At 38.5% G+C, this 24,355-nt stretch overlaps 1 protein-coding gene across 2 annotated transcripts in view; it reads right to left on the bottom strand.

Moving 5' to 3' along the window:
* Positions 1-23,768, bottom strand: part of LOC143293559 (uncharacterized) — a 46,896-nt gene extending 23,128 nt beyond the window's left edge. The window contains exons 1-4 of one of the 2 annotated variants that reach the window (XM_076604525.1): positions 23,647-23,768; positions 20,071-20,916; positions 18,521-18,652; positions 905-8,486 (exon numbers count right to left, since the gene is read on the bottom strand). In XM_076604525.1, the coding sequence (XP_076460640.1) occupies positions 7,411-8,486; positions 18,521-18,652; positions 20,071-20,881 (2,019 nt within the window). In that variant the 5' untranslated portion in view covers positions 20,882-20,916; positions 23,647-23,768 and the 3' untranslated portion in view covers positions 905-7,410. Of the gene's footprint in view, positions 1-904; positions 8,487-18,520; positions 18,653-20,070; positions 20,917-23,646 lie in introns of those variants that run through there. The other variant, XM_076604526.1, reaches the window with a different exon arrangement.
* Between the last annotated feature and the right edge of the window lie 587 nt (positions 23,769-24,355).

Genomic DNA, 24,355 nt, shown 5'->3' with positions numbered 1-24,355 from the left:
TACAGACATTTGATCACTTTATGCGAAAGTGGTAGGTTGTGATGCATGTATGTGTGTGTGCGCGCGCGCACGTCTCTCTCATTCTGAAACGGCCATCCTTTCATGACTGTATAAAGAACACTTACCAGGGCGAACTTGTGAACCACATCAGAACCCACAAGAAATGAATCGGTCAAGAAGAGAATGAGCACTTAGCTACTTGTCAGCTTCTGTTTGCAAGAGGCCACCATCGAAAGACTGGTATCCTCAACTGGTTTCACTGACAATCCTTCCTCAAGCTGCTTTTTTTTCTGTTTATATATTGAAGGTAATTGCATGCAATGTGTGGAGTCAATGTGTGAAGGAATGCTTTCATATTCACGTCTTCATCATATATTCAATGTTTGTTTTTTCAGCCATGTTTCCATCTTGAGTACTTGTCTATGTTGTAATAACCCACCTGGCTAAACTTCTCTAATTTGAGATGATAAAAGTTAATCTTATCTTCTGAATTAATGTCCTTTGCATAACTATTTATCCACTTACTTTTTTTTTACTGTGCTTATATATACATTTATTTGTCAATGCTACTTACAGCCCTGACAACCACATTGGGCCACACCGGAACTGAAGAGCTGTAAACTATAAATAACCTGAAAAAGTTTACCCAAGCACCACAGTAACAAACAGCAGGCGTCCAGTGACCAACACGAGAGATTTCAGTCGATCATCACCTGGACGTCAGAGATGGGAGGAGGAGGAGGCTGACCGAGCACAGCGTGTTTCTTTCTCTGGTGTGTGACCAGGTTGTGCCTGGAGTTGTACTGCTGCCCACACTCCTCGCACCTAAACATGTTGCCCGTGTGAAGACGCATGTGGCGCTTCAGGCTGTCACTACGGTCTACGCTATAGTTGCACATAACACAGCGGAAGGCCTTGTTCGAGTGTTCGGCGGGTGGGTGCTGGGGGGGGTTTGCTGTGAAAGGGATGGGGAAAGCCTGAGTGAAAGGGAGGAGGTTTTTCTCACTGTCTACCTTACCCTCTGGCCAGTCTACCTCGGGAGACCCTGGAAGCAGAAAAGAGGTGATATGGAGTTGGTTGAGAAAAACGCAAAATTTTTATGGTTCCACTTATAAACTCAGTTAACTGACAAGACATTAAATATGATAAATATATGCTTGAAAAAAAAGAGAAGAAATCACACACAAAAATCAAACAACAAAAATAATAGAAAGCTTCCAAATCAGGGTTTCCAAAATGTATCAAATGAAAACTAGTTAGATGTAATTACCCTTCAACTTTATATAGGAAATAATGACACACACATTAAAAAATCATTATGGAATATGCAAATAAATAAAGATCAACTGCTGAACCCTTTTCTGCTGATGAACGGATTCACCCAGTCACTGCCTTTTAAGCTGCAAACGGTCCACAATTTTGACAGCCAAACCAGAATCAAAAACAAGTTACTGGAATCATGCTGTGCAGTCAGTAAGATGCTGTTGCTGGACACACTCTTTCTTCAGAACATAACTGACAATTAGAAACACAAAGGCAAAATAGCATGTTCCCACACCACTTGTTTTCAGGACTTATTACTCTATCCCCGCTCGGAGGGACTTCTTGTGTTTCTTTGTGTGCCAGCAATGCTCAGTGAATGTACTTTATACATTCTCACATCCCTTATTAAGTAATTTTGTTCCAGAATTACATGACCAGACAGCATGGCTTCTGTTCTATACGAGCTTTGTCAGCTCCAAGAAAAATCCTCAGTATCATATACTCCTTCAAAGCCATGGCAGGATAAAACTTCATTTACACTTAATATTCTCAAAAATCACAACACCGCCCTTACAGCTATGAATGTCTGTTTTTGTTTTTTTGTTTTGTTTTGTTTTTGTTTGTTTGTTTTCACCATTTCCAACAATACAAGGTCACAGTGATGCAAATACTGTCAGAACTCGTGATATTGAAATACAAAAACAAAAAAAAGCAAGGTACCACCATTGTATTCTCCTCTAATCACATCACATTACTGTAACTTCTGTTAGCTTTGCCTTTCGCAGAATGTCACCAGAGAGGGAATTGGACTGGTGAGCCCCTGAATCAAGATTTTCTAGATCTGTACGATCCTTTTCAGTATTTGTCAAGGAATTTCAGTATTTTCTTCTACATAAATTTCAGTGCCTTAATAAATCAAGTGAATATCAGTATGTTTGCGTTTGCATCAGAGTGTGTGTATGGGAAGAGGGGAGCTGGAGTGATGGGAAAGAAATCCCTAGATTTCAAATTATTGATGAATGTCAAATCTGAGAGAGACAGACAACAGCTACAGACTTTAGTTTGTTAAAGTATCCTTCAGAAAGGGGGAGATAAAAGATTCTACTGTAGCATTTTACCTTAATCTTCATCGTCTGGTCTGAAAGGGGTGCTAAAGGTGTGTGTGTGTGTGTGTGTGTGTGTGTGTTTGTATGTAAGAGAGAGAGAGAGTAAAAGTGGTCTTATTACTGTGCTATCCCACAACGAAGGATCTGGTAGTGAGCCAAATTAACTTTGTATAACTGTACAAAGGCATCCTTTTGTTTAAAACATATTTTCCTCCTCTTGATTTCTCTCTCCTTAAACATATAAACATAAAACTACAGAGACAAACCACCACCATTGTTGTTCAGGCATTGTGAATACTAATAAAACAGAATGACATTGATGCACCTTGTATTACAATGCAAAAACTTATTTTCATCAACAATTCAGATCTCACTGAATACGGTTTGACAGAGAGGTTGTGAGGAGAAAACAGGCTAACACAACGACAAACAGTTCATGACAGAAAAATCCAAACTGTCATCCAAACCTCTGATCAATGATACAGAAACCCTCTGCCAACCTTTCAACATTACATGTATTTCTTTAGAATTCATGCAGTAAATGTAGTTGATCATTAAAAAGTGGATAAACCACACAAAATATCACATGTATGATTTTGTAAAAATTGGTTTTTATCTGAAAGTTCCTTAACTACTTTCCCCAGCTCAATTTGAAGCTTTACATTACTTGACCACCTGTCAAAAAAAGTGTTATATTTTTCATCGCTCTGTTATATCAACTATCACAATAGTTTAGACAACAACATCTGATTTCTCCTGTCAAAGGAACAATTTTAGAGTTCAAAGAGTCAATCCACTGATAAATACAATTAAAATATAATAATATATTCCACATACTGACAACTATCTATTGCCTCCTAACAATCACAATAAAATATAACTATTTACATAAACTGATAAAGATTTAATTCGTAGCACAGATATGATTACCCCCCCTCACCCCCACCCAAAAAAATCATTACTATAAAAAAGCATGTCAATAAACAACACAACTCACCAAAATGTAAGACTCATCTCCTCAGAGAAAAGCACAGCAACACTAAAAAATAATATATATAAAAAAAACTGATGATCAGTCATGACAGGGGCAAAAGAAATGGTGACAAATGTCTGGAAAACCTACAGAATGATGCTTGAGCACAAACTCAGGCAGAAAGGACACGAGAGGGGGGCCAAAAAATCCACAGTAAAACTAAAATAAGACATGATCTGAACACTCCTTCCAACAGGCAGGAAGGTAGAATACTTTGTATGAAACACCTCCAGTCTCTTCAACATTATTTTCCCATTGGGAGGGTGTGCAGACCCACTTTCGTATCATTTTCATGGAGGTTCCCCCGTTTATTTTTAGCAAGAACTGTGTCACCAAAAGGCTGAAATTTTGTCATGGAAATCGCTGTTATGACGAAAGGATTTTGAACCTTTTCGGCGACTATTTTCCCAAGTTTACAAGATATATTTCATTTTATAATTACACCCATTATTTACTTTAGTCTTCTATGTTTATTTTGAGTGTGTTTGTCATACCTCTGCCATTACGTATTTGAACTGATCCATTTATAAACTCTGCCGAAAAGTTGTCTGAACAAAGGAATTGCAAACTCAGAGAAGCCAGTGTGGTGGTGGGCTGCCCAATGATGGTGGTCAGCTGCTCATATAACCTACTACTCGCTCTGGGAGCGACGAAAAGTCCACCATGAAAGTGGACTTGCACACCCTCCCTATTACCTGCATGTTTCCCTTGCATCTCTGCCCATCCACATGACTGCTATCAAAGCAAGGATTTATGGAGAACGCTGAAGTTCTGTTGCATCAGTAACATAATTGTGGACATATGTATAATATATATCTATGTATACTTCTGCGCGCGCATGCGTGCGCGCGCACACACACACACACGCACACACACACACACAAGCAAGCAAGCAAGCTAAGTACATAAGCTTAACTCATACACATGAAACAAACATGAGCAACATGTACATGTGTGCACACATATATACAAGCACAGACGCATGCACAAGAACATGCACACACACACACACACACACACACATTAAACATCAAAGTCATAGTCCAAATGCATAATATCTATAAAAACTGAATTCAGTCACATACATATTCATTTTTCATATTATATGTTTTGTTCAAGAAAATGTACAGATGCCACGCTACACTCTCTCATTTTTCATTCAAACCCAAACAGCACTCACTCACAAGTTAACTAACTGACAAATAAGTCACTGAAATTGATACCAGTGTTGTCCAAAACAACAGTCATTAATTTCACATGCTATCAATTTGCAGGTGGGACAGCTTGAGATGTGGTCAAAGATCAATATCATTCACACTGGTGAAGTTTAAAACCGCCTAAAAATATATATGTGTTTCTTTGTCAGAGTTCCACCGACAGCTTGTAACTAAAGCCACAGACCTTATGTGGCTTGATACACAACTGCTAGGTTACAGGGTTAGTCATTTCTGCCCAGGTCTTTACATTTCGATATAAAAATCACAAAAATTTTACAGACTTGCAAAAATAGAAGAAACATATTGGGAACCACGTACATGTATGTGTTTTTGCAAAGATTTTGTGAGCATGTGTGTGCATGGGCATGCATGCATGTGTCTGTCTGTGTCTGTGTGTGTGTGTGTGTGTGTGTGCGCGCGCGCATGCATGGTGGGTGTCTGTGTAGCGCATGTGAGCACTTACAAAGTTACATGCAGACATATCTACAGATTCCATCCCATGTCATATCTCAAATCACAGAAGTGAACAGACACTGAATCAAGAACCACTACTACCCCTTCCACTCCTCACTCTGCTCCCCTGAGTCAGTCACTGGAACTTCACTTTTGTTGGACACAGAATTTTTTTTGGCAATACCAAACAGGCATTTATGGAAATGGAAGTACAACCTATGATGATAAATTGCTCATGTTTTTTGGTTTTTTTAAAATATAATAACTTCCGTGGCTTAGCGGATTAGGAAGCTATTTTGACAACAGGCGCAGCTATGGCATCAGGAGACCTGTTTTGCATGATGATTGATCATTGATTGCTTGAAAGGTTATAATGGGGGTTAGTTTAACAGTCCTTTTTTTTTTCAAATGTCGTGTTGTTTGTGGTCCCGCTGTGTTTTAGTCTTCAGTCATGAAGGAACATCATCATCAACCCCTCACCCCCATATCCCCACTCCTTAACATGTATCACCTCTCACCCCAATCCCATCACATTCACACTGACGAGGCAAGAAGAGATTCATCAAGGGTCTACAATCTACTGTGAGTACTGGCCAATGTACATGTTGTCTTCAACCCTACTAATGAAGAGACAGTTACCACACCTATCAAATGCAGAAGTAGCACACAGTCAGCACAAACAATGAGAAAAACTGCTGACACAACAGAAACCATCACATGATCACCAAGTACATGTTTTCAAAATTGTCTCTAGCTGCACAAATTAAACATATGTCTCCAGACATCACCTACAACGCTTATGTTACACATCTGTAAAACAGTCACACTTCTGACATCAATGCACATGTCACTCAGAACCATGTACAAATCTACAGTTATGTACATCTCCATCAAATACATTTTCATGTTCACTTTAGATGGCAGCACAGAAGACAGATACTGGACAATAATCAATAATTGTCATAATGCCAATGCCCGTTCATCTGACAATGATCAAAGCCTTAAGAGCTTCAATAAAGCCAGTTCAGTGGACAATAATTGAAGCCATAATACTAATAGCTTCAACCCAAACAACATTATCGTTGGATTATGACACATGACATATCCTGCCTCTCTAACCTGATCCAGAAATCTGATGACTGTACACTGACTAGTAATACGCATCTATGATTACTTGGCAGAACATTTAATACTGTTCAAAGACTATACTGTATGTTTACACAGATAACATTAACAACCAGTAACGTTTACTTCACCGCCACCAAATTACATCAGGTTCAACCATTCTTTTCAAAGTTACAACATTCATATCTACAACTTTTCACATGTTTGAAGAATACCAAGTATCTAATTATTGCATGACTTATTTTAGAGTCAGCTTTTCACTGAAAAACCAAAGCACAGTTTTAAACAAAAATATTGGCCATCTCCATCAGATCAACAAAACAAAAGATCTGGCTTAGCAAAATAGAACATTCACCTGATTTTTCATACACATTTATTAATTCAAATTATTCTACAATGCTTGGGAATTTCAAACTCTATAAAATGTGCACATTTTTTGGTTAAAATTATTATATGAAGCTTGGGAATTTGAAACTCTTTTAAATTCACCATTAAAGAGATGAAATGAAGATGAAAGTAAACATACTTTTATCAAGTTACTGGTGGCAAAGTGGTTCTGACAAAGAAAGTGGTTTTGTTTGTTGTTTTTTCCCTGCAGTTGCTAATATATGCATCTTACGGTACAACCTCTCACAACGACCCCTCTGTATAATGGTACCCTCATCATCACAACTCAAAACATTATGATGGATGATAATTTATCCCTCACAGTGATGCCATTTCTGTCCTCTGTAAAGTGTAGAGCCAGTCTGGGGTAAAAAGAACATGATGATTAAATGTCTTCATAAGACTAGGTTGTGTAAATGAATGAGATGAAAAGAAAAAACAACAACAACTCAGTATCAAACAACCTACATGGATCAGAGATTCTTTCTCTCTAGACTTCCTCCTCTTTTCTTTTTGGAAAAGTATATTTGAACGATGACCATCTAACATGCACAAAGGTACAGTTTTCCTGAACTGTTTCACAAACAGCACGCTGGCTAGACTGATTGCCACAACCAAAATGCAGACAGTAAAAACATAGCACAGTATAAATGGTAAAAATAAAAATATCTACAAAAAAAGAAGAAAAAAAGGAAATAGTCTGAATAAACCCTGACCATAATTCTTTTTTAATAAAAAGTCCTTCACAACAACTCACACAATTAGCCAGCTAAATGTGTAGTACAATAAATACTGTTGCATGCCGACATACACAATTGATTCATAGTCATCTCTGACCTAGCTTCATCAGATTATAGCCCCCCTCCCGCTGACCACCACCGTGATCCATGTGCCTGTGTTCCTGTGAACTGGTATCAAAAGAGACAGGATCCATCCACGGAACACTGCCCACAGACCCAAACACCATGCTGGAGGAACTAACGCTGCCAGGCCGAGCGCTGGCAAAGCTCTCCATGGGATCCGTGCCTACTTGGACATGCGCCGCTGAGGTGGAACAAATCCTGGGTATATTACTCAGACAACTCGAGCCCAGCCTGGGAATGCTGCCGGCCGACCCTGACCCCAACCCTGCTGACCCTGACCCCATGCCCGTGTCACACGACAGAGGTTCGGATCCCATGCCGTGCATGTTCTCCTCGGAACTGGGCCCCGACCCGGGCCTGGCACCCACTCTGGAGGAATCAGAGCTGTGCCGCGAGGCGTTGCCACCACCGCCACCCTGGTCTTTGTCATGAAGACCCCCCATGGAGACCGACCCAACCGCCGTGAAACTGCCGCCGAAACCAGAACTGGTTCGGGGCACATTGTCAAAGTCTTTCTGGGAGGTCATGTCAGAGGAGCAATCAGAGAAATGCTGTGTGGTAGTGTCCGTCATGGACTCTGAGGCTGCCCACCTTGTGGCTCTTTTCAATCTCTTGTGCAGCTTGTCCTTTTCTTTTATCTCATTCTTCTTCTCCTCTGGCAAAGAGGCCCGATAGAGTTTCTTGGCCAGCCTTCTCTTCTCTCTGAGCAGTGCTGCCTTGTAGTCCTCGGTGGACGATATCCCCTTCAAAGTTAACAGTTCAGTCATCAGCTCTAGCCTCTGCTTCATGTCCTCATCAGAGGTCACACCTTCCTGTTTCCTGCGTTTGTCCTCCCTGTGCAGGGCGAACGCCCTCTGAAGTGACGAGTGGCTCTTGCTGTAGCCTGCAGAGCCCCCACGCTGGCTCTTTGGCAGGCCCCCCATTCGGTTCTGCCGGGAGGGGCCAGCACTAGCACCGATCTGACTGAGAGGAAGTCCAGGCGCTCCCAAGGACCCAAAGGCTGACAATGAGTTGACAAAGCTCTGGATCCCAGAGACACCTGAAGAGAGAGAAAACACTTGACAGTTTCTCACCAGATCAGTGGCATGTCATCAAAATGCACCTACACCCTACACATCCTCACTTTCCAAATAAGGAACAGGCAGACTTTCACAACTAAAGGAACAGAAAACTAGAGATCCTACACTACGCTTTCAGCCAACAGAAAATTGTAAAGAGCCTGTGCAAAACTTTCCATTAACTTTGTTCTCACCTCAACAGACAATGAAATTCCCCATTTCTGAGTTAAAGCATACACAATATTTCTCCTACACAGTTATACAGTGTACAGAATACCCATATTTCTCTTTAGATTTGAAGCAAACGACACTAGTATATTCAAACTGATATTTTATTTCAGTCTGATTAATGTATAAATTTCCAGTGTAATAAAAACACACCACGCCATGTGTACAATCCTTGTTGGCACCACACATTATGGAGTTTGTCATATATGTTCCTCATATGCAAATTCTTAATGTATTACGGTTTTTGACATGTTCTGCGGTGTGCACAAAACCTCTGCATTTCAATGGCAAGGTTACAAATAACATACCTCTGATTACCTAGATTTCGTCACAGCACAAAAAGGTCGCCTTCAAAGGAGTACAATTTACAACCGTTTGATACTCAATTTCTTGGTTGATTTGTGGATTCAATGAAGATAACAATATACTTTTAAGTGATAAACATTTATGGCACACACACACACACACACACACACACACACACACACACACACACACACACACACACAGAGTCACACATGCCTGCAGTCATGAATGTTATACAAACCACACTGTTATGAATGCATACAATATGAACTGCTGCTCCTTGTTCAGCATTCAAGGGCAAAAACCCCCCACACTCCCCACTCCCTTGTTTCTGTGAGTAGGCTGTAACATGTTTGACAATTTTCACCCCACCCTTTCAACAAGCACACTCCATTTTTCAGGTGTAATGCATCATGGCATGATTCCTTTCACCATTACCCATTGCATGCCAACACGGCTTTCTGGATATTTACCCCAGGGTGTGTTTGTGATTTTCCGCACATGTAAAGGTAGTTAACTTCCATAAATGCATCAGTTTCAGTTTCAAGGAGGTGTCAAAGTGTGCAGATTAATCTATGTATACACTACACCACATTTGCTGTTGATAGAATTTAATAATTTTTTTTTTACAGAAACCAGCAGCTATACAGGTATGCTGACCTGGGAGACCAAAAAATCTCCACCCTTCACCCGGACAGTAATGCAGGGGTAAGAACCGTGGAGATCTGAGCCCACACTGGGGTGTCAATGCACATTTCAAGCCTCAGCAGCAATACTCTTATAATCCTTTCAAATATTACTGACAAAATGTCAAATACCTCTCTCTCCCTCTCTCCATGTGCCCTATTGCAAGAATTTTCTTTTAAGAATGTCAAATGAATACACTGAGGAAATGTGTGAAGAACTGTGAACTGCATTACTCCCTCTCCGCGTGGAATTTTTGCAGCATGTCTATATGAGCTGAAACTCCATGAAACAAACCAGTAGATTTAATAAGGGATTTTCATGCTTCTTTATTTTAAAAGCAAAGTATCCTCAACAATATTTGACATATGGGTGTTTATATCCTCTAAGATAATCCTAAAAAATATTTGAAATAATCTGAGTGTTTATAAGATCTTCAGATTCTTCCACAAGATTTGGCATAATTCTAATATTCATCCATTGGACCATCAAGAGAAAGAGAAACCCAGAAGAGAGGGATAGTGATATAGAGACAGTGACAGTGACAGAGAGACACAGGTGAGAGAGAGAGAGAGAGAGAGAGAGAGAGAGAGAGAGAGAGGAGATCAGCTGTGGTCTGTATTGTTAATGAGTCACAGAAGCATCCACCTGACTAGTTCAAATTTAAAATTAACGCTTCCTTGCAGGTCATGACATAAATCAATTTCGTGCTCACTCTTTACAGCCACCACAGATTACTGATCCGCTGACACCTTGCCATCAACACATATTCTGATTTTGGACTGCTGACAATTCTTTGAAGAAACAAAAAATCACAAAGTCAACACTTTCTCCTATCTTGGTCCAACAGTGTGAAACAAACAGCCCTTCTTAGTTTGTCACATGGATTCCCAAGTTCGGTTTAAAAATCTCTCAAAACACACCTCTTCCATTCTGCAGACTTTCTTATTGACTTATGTGCTTCTTGAACTTTAACTGGCCGTGTGTGCATGTGCTGGTGTGTTTGTTTGCGTGTTTGTGTGCACAAGATTGTAAATGTTCATACATGGTGTGCTCAATGCATGTTTGCCTATGCATGTTGTACAACGCCATATGCTTACTGCCTGGGAGGTGTAAGCACCAATCTAAATCATCATCTTTCACTTGTCTGAGATCATGGAATAGAACTGAATATTAAACATCCTTGGAAAAGTTATGTAAGAAAAGCTCAAGAAATAAACTACGCCTTGAAGGAACTCCAGCACTGACAATCTGTCTCATCAAGAGAGCCTGCAGAGAAAAATAAATGTAATGTTCTATTCAAATCATATCAACTATCATTCTAAATTTAGAATATGGTGAACACTCACTTTGGAGACATGATTAACGGTACCAAGAGGCATCAAGACCATTCACTAGTTCTCTCTAACAAAGTGTTCAGCACGTCCAAATGACTTGTGATGACTTCAACAAAAGGTGATGGCTGACTCCTCAAAACATCTAATTCATTTAAAGATAACCCTTTCCATGTATCTGGCAGCCCCCATAATAAGGACCAGACAAAATTCTTTTTGCAGTTCCTGCACCAGAAATAGAAGCTATATCCCACTGATGAGACAAAACAAGGACCTCCTTCACCAGATAATGTGATAAAGAAATATAATTATCAACTTTAATTTATAAAATGAGACATGATATAATAACCTGTAAAAGTGGAAAACCCCAAAATGAGTCCCTTATCCCCATCTTGTGCTGATCAATGTGCACTGTAGTTTAAATGTTATCACCATGCAGGCCATGGCATTGCATCCCCTTGGGATTAATGATTATAAAAACACTGTCAGTTTTTTGGGGTTTTTTTTGTTTTTTTGTTTGTTTTGTGTGTGTGTGTGTGTGTGTGTGTGTGTGTGTGAGCATGAGTGTAAGTATGAATGTGAGTGCACCTTTTTCTGTGAGTAAAAGTGAAAGAGAGAGACAGAGAGAAAGAACATTGTGAGATGCATGCATTCAGATATCATCAAATGCCTTGGTCACAGCACAACAGTACCAGTATCTTACCCAGTTTGTCCATTTTTTTTTTTTTTTTTTTTTATCAGAGCAAACAACATATCTGAGCAAGGACAGTTGTTTCTCAGTCACACAGTTCAGTATTTTCTCAAAAATTATGCCAGTATGTCTTTCAAACACACACTCACAGAAATACTCTCATTCACACTCACAGAGAGAGAAAAAGGCAGACTGAAAGTGTTAATGCACTTGTTACCCCTCAAAATTATCCCAGCAGACAAGGTGATGGACTGAGAGGTAGACACATAACACTACAACCAATTCAAGAATTGATTAATGCTCTAAAGTCTAATTCAAAGTGTCCACATTACTCCACTTATAAAAAGAAATATAACACACACACACACACACACACACACACACAGGGGGGGGGGGAGAAGAGAGGAGAGGAGAGGAGAGGAGAGAGAGAGAGAGAGAGAGAGAGAGAGAGAGAGAGAGAGAGAGGGGAGAGAGAGAGAGACAGAGACAGAGAAAGAGAAGGACAGAGAGAAAAAGAAAAAGGGCGGGAGTGCGTAATTCTGGATAGCTTTAAATAAATGAAGCAGATCTGTGTTTGATTGTTTCAACATCTGCCAGTGAAACGGATCAAACATCCGTTCAACAATAACATCATTTATAATGCCATCCCCCACCCCACCCAGAAGCATTAAGTCCTGGGCTATTATAACTCAGCCTAAGTTAACTGTCTATCATCCAGCTACGAGTAATCTGTGCATGCTGGTCTCACTTCAAATGACAAGAATCAAGATGTTATCAGGCTCACAATGCCAAAATTCTATTTCAAAGAAAAGAACCATAACTTGACCAAAAACTGGTGGATAAAAAGTACATGTATTATTGTTTGTGTTGTTTATATGCCATTATAAAAATGTGCATGTTTCTTTCCTAATAAATATGAGACAGTAGAAGCTGTGATAACAAAGCTGAATAATATACAGGCAGCTCAATGGAAAATATCAATGGCCCATAACTCTGCCATAAATTAACAAAATATAAGACTAGAGTCTCTTTTCAGAATTTCACCATAAACCGACAATGACCCAAAACAAAAAAAACTGAGACATGAAACAAAGTACAAAGGAGATTAATGGAAGATGGAAGATAACAATTCAGAAAAAAAAAGATACACCTTTACCCAAAAGACACAGAATGTTTTCATAAATATTTTTGCATGTCATGATGTGTGTAAGGGGGGTGGGGCAAGTTGCGTGCATGTAATAGATGTATGTACAAAAATTTGGGCAGGCATTCAAGCACATGCACAATAGGGAAAGACACAGTGAGAGAATAAGAAAGCATCTACTCCATCAGACAGAGATGAAAACCAGGCTTTGGTTTAGATCGTGTTCTTACTGTTTCATGCAGTTCTGCCTCATTCATACCCAACCCACATTTCAAGTCTGATCAACAGTACTTTACAGAAGTCTACTATCATTCAAGTATACTTCACTCTAAATATTCTACTTGTTAGAATTATTTTCTTGCCACTTGAACTTCTTGAACTTTAACTGGCCGTGTGTGCATGTGCTGGTGTGTTTGTTTGCGTGTTTGTGTGCACAAGATTGTAAATGTTCATACATGGTGTGCTCAATGCATGTTTGCCTATGCATGTTGTACAACGCCATATGCTTACTGCCTGGGAGGTGTAAGCACCAATCTAAATCATCATCTTTCACTTGTCTGAGATCATGGAATAGAACTGAATATTAAACATCCTTGGAAAAGTTATGTAAGAAAAGCTCAAGAAATAAACTACGCCTTGAAGGAACTCCAGCACTGACAATCTGTCTCATCAAGAGAGCCTGCAGAGAAAAATAAATGTAATGTTCTATTCAAATCATATCAACTATCATTCTAAATTTAGAATATGGTGAACACTCACTTTGGAGACATGATTAACGGTACCAAGAGGCATCAAATCCATTCACTAGTTCTCTCTAACAAAGTGTTCAGCACGTCCAAATGACTTGTGATGACTTCAACAAAAGGTGATGGCTGACTCCTCAAAACATCTAATTCATTTAAAGATAACCCTTTCCATGTATCTGGCAGCCCCCATAATAAGGACCAGACAAAATTCTTTTTGCAGTTCCTGCACCAGAAATAGAAGCTATATCCCACTGATGAGACAAAACAAGGACCTCCTTCACCAGATAATGTGATAAAGAAATATAATTATCAACTTTAATTTATAAAATGAGACATGATATAATAACCTGTAAAAGTGGAAAACCCCAAAATGAGTCCCTTATCCCCATCTTGTGCTGATCAATGTGCACTGTAGTTTAAATGTTATCACCATGCAGGCCATGGCATTGCATCCCCTTGGGATTAATGATTATAAAAACACTGTCAGTTTTTTGGGTTTTTTTTTGGTTTTTTTGTTTGTTTTGTGTGTGTGTGTGTGTGTGTGTGTGTGTGTGTGTGTGTGTGTGTGTGTGTGTGTGTGTGTGTGAGCATGAGTGTAAGTATGAATGTGAGTGCACCTTTTTCTGTGAGTAAAAGTGAAAGAGAGAGACAGAGAGAAAGAACATTGTGAGATGCATGCATTCAGATATCATCAAATGCCTTGGTCACAGCACAACAGTACCAGTATCTTACCCAGTTTGTCCAATATTTTTTTTTTTTTTTTTTTTTTTATCAGAGCAAACAACATATCTGAGCAAGGACAGTTGTTTCTCAGTCACACAGTTCAGTATTTTCTCAAAAATTATGCCAGTATGTCTTTCAAACACACACTCACAGAAATACTCTCATTCACACTCACAGAGAGAGAAAAAGGCAGACTGAAAGTGTTAATGCACTTGTTACCCCTCAAAATTATCCCAGCAGACAAGGTGATGGACTGAGAGGTAGACACATAACACTACAACCAATTCAAGAATTGATTAATGCTCTAAAGTCTAATTCAAAGTGTCCACATTACTCCACTTATAAAAAAAAATATAACACACACACACACACACACAGGGGGGGGGGGAGAGAGAGAGGAGAGGAGAGGAGAGGAGAGAGAGAGAGAGAGAGAGAGAGAGAGAGAGAGAGGAGAGAGAGAGGGGAGAGAGAGAGAGACAGAGACAGAGAAAGAGAAGGACAGAGAGAAAAAGAAAAAGGGCGGGAGTGCATAATTCTGGATAGCTTTAAATAAATGAAGCAGATCTGTGTTTGATTGTTTCAACATCTGCCAGTGAAACGGATCAAACATCCGTTCAACAATAACATCATTTATAATGCCATCCCCCACCCCACCCAGAAGCATTAAGTCCTGGGCTATTATAACTCAGCCTAAGTTAACTGTCTATCATCCAGCTACGAGTAATCTGTGCATGCTGGTCTCACTTCAAATGACAAGAATCAAGATGTTATCAGGCTCACAATGCCAAAATTCTATTTCAAAGAAAAGAACCATAACTTGACCAAAAACTGGTGGATAAAAAGTACATGTATTATTGTTTGTGTTGTTTATATGCCATTATAAAAATGTGCATGTTTCTTTCCTAATAAATATGAGACAGTAGAAGCTGTGATAACAAAGCTGAATAATATACAGGCAGCTCAATGGAAAATATCAATGGCCCATAACTCTGCCATAAATTAACAAAATATAAGACTAGAGTCTCTTTTCAGAATTTCACCATAAACCGACAATGACCCAAAACAAAAAAAACTGAGACATGAAACAAAGTACAAAGGAGATTAATGGAAGATGGAAGATAACAATTCAGAAAAAAAAGATACACCTTTACCCAAAAGACACAGAATGTTTTCATAAATATTTTTGCATGTCATGATGTGTGTAAGGGGGGTGGGGCAAGTTGCGTGCATGTAATAGTTGTATGTACAAAAATTTGGGCAGGCATTCAAGCACATGCACAATAGGGAAAGACACAGTGAGAGAATAAGAAAGCATCTACTCCATCAGACAGAGATGAAAACCAGGCTTTGGTTTAGATCGTGTTCTTACTGTTTCATGCAGTTCTGCCTCATTCATACCCAACCCACATTTCAAGTCTGATCAACAGTACTTTACAGAAGTCTACTATCATTCAAGTATACTTCACTCTAAATATTCTACTTGTTAGAATTATTTTCTTGCTACATGACTTTTATTTTTGTTTACTAACTTTGAATATTCCATTTACATGGGTGGGGGTGACTGATTTTTGTAAGGTAATCCAAGGTCCAGGACAACCTTAACCAAAAGGCACTTACTAAAACCAGAACCAAACCCAATTGCAAAAAATTATAAAGGGATAAAAATGACAAATGGCTACCAATCCAGTAATCTGTACAAGGCAGATCTATATATTTTCTTACACACATTACCACTAAAAAATGGACTATGACCGCCTATATCATGGTGGAGGTAACAACGGTCATACATGTAAAAGCCCACTCATGTGTACAAGTGAATATGGGAGTCGCAGCCTACGAATGAAGTAGAATCCACACATTTGTATATATGGTGACTTAACTTGTCTTCAGCTCAACTGTTTCAGATTGATTTGTGAAGTGTTCTGACCAGTGGGGTGTTGGTCAGGTGAAGAATGACTGCTGTGGAGAATTCATGGCACAGTCAGGGTCAGAGACAATCTCTGGTTTTAACAATGTAAGTTATCAAAATGAGTCATTCTTTGTGCATGTGTGCGTGCCTGTGTGTGCATGTACAGTGGTTTCCAGCAGTTTCACAGACCAAGTAAAAAAAGATTCAAATTAGGTTCTGTCAATGTCAAATTCATCATCAGAAATGACTGTTTTTCTAAATTCTATTTGTAGTTCACTTTGCTACATATGTCACATACTTCTGGAACATTTACAGTGCAGCATAGTATGATTTACGAATAGTGAAGGTTTCCCATTTAAAAAGAGGCACCATGGTCAAAAAAGTTAGGCGCCTGACTTCTGAACCAGTGATCAGTGTCCAAGGTTGAGTTTCTTCGGTAAAATGTTGTGTCTTTGGCACTCAACTCCAATTTTCCTCACTCTACCCATGTATGAATGGGTACCTGACTTCTGTCGGGGAAGGTTTACACGTCTGAAGGAGTGGGTTGGGCCCCACCTTTAATCTGAACTTCAATTCCCTTTAAATAATGCTTACACAGTTCCTTGGATCAGTGCACAGTACAGCTGGTTAAGATCAAGCAAGTAAAGGAAATATGTTTTCATATTGGGCAATTGTTTGATATTATGGTTCTGGTCAACAGATAATAATGTAAGGGAATTAATGTATGTTCTACTGTATTAGTATTTATTCCCATGAGATGTTTGGTTCAATATCTAACAAGGTATTTGTATTGTATTTCATATTTCTCTTTTTAGTCACAACAGATTTCTCTGTGTGAAATTCCAGGGAGAGCGTGTCGCTACACTACAGCGCCACCCTTTTTTTTTTTTTTTTTTTCCTGCATGCAGTTTTATTTGTTTTTCCTATCGATATATACTATCCTCTTCCATCTTTTTGACAGACATTGCACCAGTGTGACCAGTATCAATCTGATCTTGAAAAAAAAAATGTAATACAATTTTACTAGAAAACTAGCAATCAAAAATGATCACTGAATAGGTGTTTCATCAATGTATTCCACCAGTAGCTTTAAATGATAGTTCTGAAATAGTTCAACACAATAACATAATTTTATGACATTCAGTCTTGGGTCAATGTTCGATGAAATGGCTGGTGACAGCTGGTTTCTCGGAAGAGTCAATTGATACAATCAATACGTTCCTGTACATGTACTAACTATTAGCCTGCCAAGTTTTATTCCTTTATGGCTTCAGTCCTTGCCATTAAAAAAAAAAAGAAAACATTATTCAAATGCTGCCACAGAAACATGAATAAACACACACCTGCATTCAAACATAATTCTCTGGATTCAAACATAATTCGCACTCAAGCGTACTTGCACACGAACAAAAAAAATGCCCCTAAGTTAATAGGGTCACTTTCTTTTCTTGCATGTCACAAAAGATACTTGGAAGCTGAATCATTTATAAACCATAAACATGACATCAATGGTTAACAGTATATTGAATCAATTTAGAAGCTCAATCATGCTTCAACCATAAACCAGACATCAATGATTGAAAAAAGTTTACAATATATTGAATCAAATTATATAATAACTCCCCTCTTGCCATGAACACTTGGGTCAGAGGCTATAACCCTTCCACAGATCACTACACAGACTTGCAGTCACATGCATTAAGAAAAAGGAACTGAAGACTGAAGTGGGATGCGCAGAGCTGTGATTTTTTTTTTTTTTTACAAATTCATGATGGATACAGTAAGGCCTGTCACAAACAAGGGCTCAAAGTTTTGTTCTTTCAGTAGTCAACTATTCACAATCAATTCAGTTCATATTGTCGGAAAATATTTTCTTTTTAAAGCCCTAGTCCCACTTGTTATTTCAAAGCAGAAACAAAAAAATATATGAGCATACTTTTCAAGTTCAAGACAAAGTAAAAAGAACTGTAAAATCCAACAAAGTTAAATCAAAGTTAATCATATATGAAAGAAAAAAAACAACACTGATTTTAACATTTTTTGAAGAAAATCAAACAAATCAGTTTTATTTGAAAAGTTTAAGTCTCAGATGCAACACCATAAAAATGATTTCCTATCAAATCAGAAGTTACATGGGCATTCAGACCATTTGGACTTTCAATTTCCATCCACTGATCCTCTCTGAACAAGTGGCTTTGAGACCTTGTTTGAGACAGGCACAGTCTGGAAGTCCGAAAGTGGTCAGCTTACCTCTAATGCCAGACGGTCCGGGCTGTGAGGTGGAGGCGATATCACTGGGTGAGTACTGCGCACCTTGATCAAAGGAACCAGGCATGAACCCTGCAGAGCTGTCATGAAGACCCACAGGGAACCGGGAACCATCTGCCGAACACAACAGTCTCCTTCACTTGGCATTTCTGGCACAGGTGTGTCATGTTGAGAACCACAACTAAACACAGTGTTTGTCAGTCAACAGACGATGAAGGCATGCAAATCAAGTCAGTGTTGCAGAACTTACAGTTTCCATTTGAACTACACTTTTCATAAACTGATGAAGATCAACAGATACAAAATTTATAAACTACTTTGTAAAACTATTTTTGTATCTTAGCATCATAAAATATGACAGAACATTTAACTAAATGACAGTTCAGTTAATTTAACCAAATGACTTTTAATATGATGACGAATCTTTAAATGGAATTCAATGGCTATCAAAATTTAACATGTTTTTTTTGGGGGGGGCAGATGAAAATAAAACATCAGCAATCTTTGGTTAAATTTGCAAACCTGATAAAAATGACAATCATAACAATGCCATGCACACTATTCAATTTCTTAGTTAAAACTATAATACAGTTATATAATATTAGTCATCGCTAACTCTTAAACTTAATCAAATATTACAAGTGAATGAGATTAAATGGGTCAAATGACCAAATATCTAATTTATTCTATATTATCATCAAGTACTCTATCATCTATATCATCATCAAATCAATGTCAAAACCAATGGACAAATGACTTTTCAAAACAAGTGGAAGCTAATGCACTGGTAATTCAATACAACTACAAAAAAAAAAAAAAAAACCCTGATGAAATCTACAGGTAAAAAATACAACTCCAAAATAAACTGATACAATCAACTGGTAGCTCTCAACTCCAAAATAAACTTATATTTCTATAATCAATAAATTACGATTGTTTTCATTTCATTCTTTTAATCTATGCCACATGCCTGAAACTAGCCTGTATGCAATGAAGGCCATAGATTAAAACCAGAATCAAACTTCATAGATAGACCACAACAGGAGCATCACAAACCTCTCTGGTTAAATGTGTACCTTTCCCTGGAACAAATCACTGAACATCTCACCTGGCACTAATGAGTCAAAACACACACATCAAAAAGTGTTGCCTTCTTAGGAGAAATCAAATCCATATTTGGGATGGGAATCAAAACCTAAGTCAGATGCATGAAAAAAGAGAGAAAGACCACAACAAAAAAGAGAAAGACAAGGAAGAAGGCAGAATACACAGAAAAACAGCACAGAATTTCCATTGTAAATATAACTACAGTTTATAACACTAACAAACAACCTAACAGAACTGATTCCATCATGGAACAGAAAAAGAAGAAAACAAATAAGGAAGATAAATATCAATCAGAATATTATCCTGCAAAAAGAAATGAAACAATCATCCCACTTATCCCATTTAAATACTACCCAGAACACTATCCTGCAAGAAGAAACAAAACGATCATCCCACTTATACTTATCCCATTCCAAGAAGAATACCTCGCAGAGAAGAGCCTCCACCAAACTGGTGACCACCAGAACTGTCAAAGTCACCAGCTGAACTGTCCCCTTGACCATACTCTTCTTTGATGAACGTCACTTCCAGGTCACCATCACTGTCGTCATCTCTCCGGGCCAGGTCCGACTCGTTCTGATTTCCTACTGGCTCCAGCACACTGCCAGCCAGGTTGACCCCGATGCCAGAACCGTCACCCACACTGGCAGTTTGTGGCAGCAATGTCTCTGACGCCGCACCATCTGGTGACCCCAAGCCCTGAAGGGACCCCCTGGATCTGACCGGACTAGAACCACGTCCAGAGTGCATAGACTCGGGAAGCATGTGAGTCACTTTGGCAGGATGGCCTTCACTGTGGTCCTGTGATGATCTCCGTTTGGAGCCCTTGTGTGATGAATGAGACTCTCTGCCGTCAGAACCCCGCTTGTGCTTTTCTCGTGACAGAGAAGAACTGATGCTGGATATTGCTGACGCCAGCTTACTCCCTTCCCTCTGAGCCATGGCTACATCAGGCCCTGCATTACTGTCCAATGGGGAGTACCTGCGCTGGGTTATCTCCTCTGCTTTTGACTCTGCGTAAAAGCTGTTGCTGATGAAGAGAGTTGAATTTTCGGCATTTCTGCACACTTTTTCTTTGAGAATGTAATCTAAAGAACCACCCTTGTCCACACTGAGGTTTATGTGTCCAATAATTTCAATCCCATTCTGGAACTCCAGGTAACCATGGCACAGGGTTTGTACTGACTTGATCAAAGCATTGATGAACTGAGCTGCTGCTTCCTCTTTCTTTTCCATGATGAGGCTATCTTGGTCCACTCACATCAAACCATCTGCAGAAAAACAGAACACACAGTAATTGTTCCTTCCTGCAATGTCCTTTGTGTTAAAAAAAAAATCAATATCTGTAGATTATGCTTTAAGTTTTACTTCTGCAGTAGTATCACACACTCAAGTGAACTTAATAACTTGCTTTAATCAAATGAACTATCAAGTTAAAAGAATTTGAACTTTAATATACAAAACAAAAAACATAAAAGAATGAGTGAAAACTAACCATTTGCTGAAAATGCGTCACTGTCAGACAACAAACTCTGAGTGAACACAGAACAGACAACACAGTCCTCATTAAAACTAGATCATGGATGAGTCTGGAACTGAGTTAACTTCTGAAAACCAAATATCTGTAACCACTTTTCTAAAAACTAAAAATTTATTTTTCACAGATTCAGAATGCTAACAAAGTAAAATAATCCAAACATTGTTCCAAAGCATTATAAGCAAAGACAGCATTAACATTTTACATTAGCCTTGTTTTGAACATCACAATACAGCATTTAACAGAATTTTGAGAGAAAAAAACAAACATATTTATATATAAAAGGCAGATGCTGAATACGAATGATGACTAAAAGGAACCCGAAATTGCAATCAAGTAATCATGATCTATATACTACAGTACAAAAACAGAAAAAATACATTTTCTGGGAATTGTATGAAGCTCAGGTCTTTTGGTTAACAACAGACTTCATTTTCATAAATGTTGTACAAATAATTTTGCAACTATTTCCAGTTTAAGAAATAATAAAGTTTTACTCATTCTCTTTCAGCATCATCAGACTGCTTTCTATTTCATCATACAATAATCTCATTTATAAATGTTGCTTTAGACTTCTTCCCTTTTACTTAAAAAATAATTTCATTGATCAATTAAACTTTGGAAATTTGTTTTCTATAGTATAAAACAGTCATTAATCAATTTAATGTGAGGCCATACATCATACCTTTATGCAATTTATATCATAAAACTTTCTAACTGAAGGCACTTTATCAAATTTGTTCTAAACCTACACAAACATAACCCCTAATACTAACATTGACACACTAAGGGCATCTATCTGATTGTCATTAACACTAACAGTCACATTTTCTAGTTTGATAATTCATCAATTTTTGGCAGCAGCAAAATGAATTTGTGCTCTCTTTTTTCTTTTTTGGTGGGGTGTGGGGGGTGAGGCAGTGGTGGAGGGTGAAGAGGCTTCGGCAGGCAAATGCTGATTAACCCATTAATCCATGGGAAGTTTACAGCCTTGGCAGGCTTCCTTGTTATTTTGAAAAGGTAAATATTAGAAAATACACTAAAATCGACCAGTTTTGTGTTTTTTCCTTCAAACGGCCATATACTTTCAACTTTGCCAGAATTACTGTAGAAGTTACTTCCCCTTGCTTGCAGTTTATGCATAATTCATAAATATGTAGACTCTGTTTTCATGAAACGAATTTGACATCCTTGCAATGCTTGGGCGCAGGGTTGAATAAGTTATTGAGTGACTGGGATAACAGACCACTGGAGAGTTCTTTGGCCAACTTGGATCTTGAGCATGCGCATTGAACTTTTATTCGAAATCGCAAGCAATGCCAGAAACAACAGACTTAGGAGAAAGCACAAAACATATGTAGTCCTCCGTTTCTTCAGTTGATAGCCTCCACTGCTAGGATCAAACTCTGTACAAAGAAGTGTCATCATAAGCACAATAAAAAAAATAAAATAAAATTTTTTTAAAATCTATATATATATATGTGAAGCAAAAGTTGAAAAAAGAAGCCTACTGCTTCACACATTCTGCCTCTCTCAATCGCCTTTGTTGCTTGCAGTTTCAGAGAGCCAATCAGCTTCAAATAGTTCAAGAGCACAAAATATGTGACATGCCTTTATAAGTCATGTACTCACTGAACTCTCCATCGGTCTATCACTACAAGAGTGGTTATGATAAGAACACCAACTAGTGGTACAACTACTAACAATCTCAACAGCAAAACTTGGTTGCCATTTTTTTGGGGGGTACAGACTGTATATTATGCTCTACAACATAAATTTGTGAGCTATAGCCTTGTGGTTACAGAATAATCAACAAATTACATAGAATCAGAGTTAAGAGAAAGGGAGAAATTTCCCTCAGTAATGCTACTGACATAGTGCTTGTGCTGAACCCCCTTTATGAGCATAATACTATGCATGCTGAGGAAGATATATATATATATGTGAATAATCAAATTTGTATTAAACTTTAAATAATCCATGCCAGTGATTTGTTTTTTACAATATTGGCAGAAAAATCAACAGACAACAATTCTAAACACAGTCTAGAGATCTGAATATCTATTCTAAATCACGGCATGGGTGGATGGAATCACTATGTCAGAAGTCTCATTTTCATCTCCAAGAGCTTTTCATCCACTGAATGACTGATCCAGGATTTTCCTTTGCTTATCAAAAAGTATGATCATTGCCCAACTCCGGGTAATGCCCGTGGCAACAATAAAAAATATTTAATCTAAAATTATCATGAAATGTCCTTTCGGTTGCAAAATGTTCATCAATAACGCTGTAAAGATACAAAATAGAGAAAGAAAGGCCAAAAAAGTGGGAGGGAAAAAAATCAAATCTTCAAAAAATGAGGAAAAAAAAATCTTGCGGTGTTCTGCAACCCGTTAAATCTTTAAACACGAAATTATGCAAACTCGGCTTTCTTCCAATCAAACAAATGGTGGTATTATCTCACCAAAGCAGAAAGGGGTGTACCAATGAGGTGAATCAACACAGAAAATTTATTTGTCGGCCCAGCAGCAGAAAAAGCAAACACAAAGCAGGAAACGCAAGGGATGTAATGTCTGCAGGAATGCGCTTTCCGGTCAGCATTCGCTTATCTTTTAACCGCAAATTTCAGGAATAACTTTTGCTTGTTCCTGTTATGTTCAACATTGTGGTCATCAAGAACTGACACTTTTCAGTGATAATATGTGGGGTTCTTTCAAATCACTTTAATTAATTAGAACTGTGGTAGAGTTGGTAGACAACGCTTGCGCTCTTTACTTAAAAAAATAATCTTTTCAGAACCTGGATCGACAAGCATTCTTGGTTTCCTACCGTCAGTTTTGCAACACCGCCCCATGCCTGCCAACTCTGCGTGTTGTGTGTGAGGAATGCAGAGCGGAGGGAAGGGGGGCAGGGGGGGGGGAGAGTGGCCATGGGTGGTTTATGGACTTTGTAACTTTTCATGTAAAGCGCTCTGAGCTCTTCAGTACTGAGAAACTGGCTGACTGAGAAAACGGGAGCCAAATGTTGTTGTTTTTTTCCTTTCTTTGTTGTTGTTGTTAATCATCATCATCGTCATCAGTCATCATCATCAATAATCACTTATCATCATCATCATCAGTATTATTATTATCATCATTATCATTATCATAGGCCCCTTATTATTACTCATCATC

This window comes from Babylonia areolata, chromosome 19, assembly GCF_041734735.1.
Source record: "Babylonia areolata isolate BAREFJ2019XMU chromosome 19, ASM4173473v1, whole genome shotgun sequence".
Classification (NCBI taxonomy): Eukaryota; Metazoa; Mollusca; class Gastropoda; order Neogastropoda; family Buccinidae; genus Babylonia; species Babylonia areolata.
Note: the sequence above shows the minus strand (reverse complement) of the source record. Positions and strands in the feature narration are given on the sequence as shown.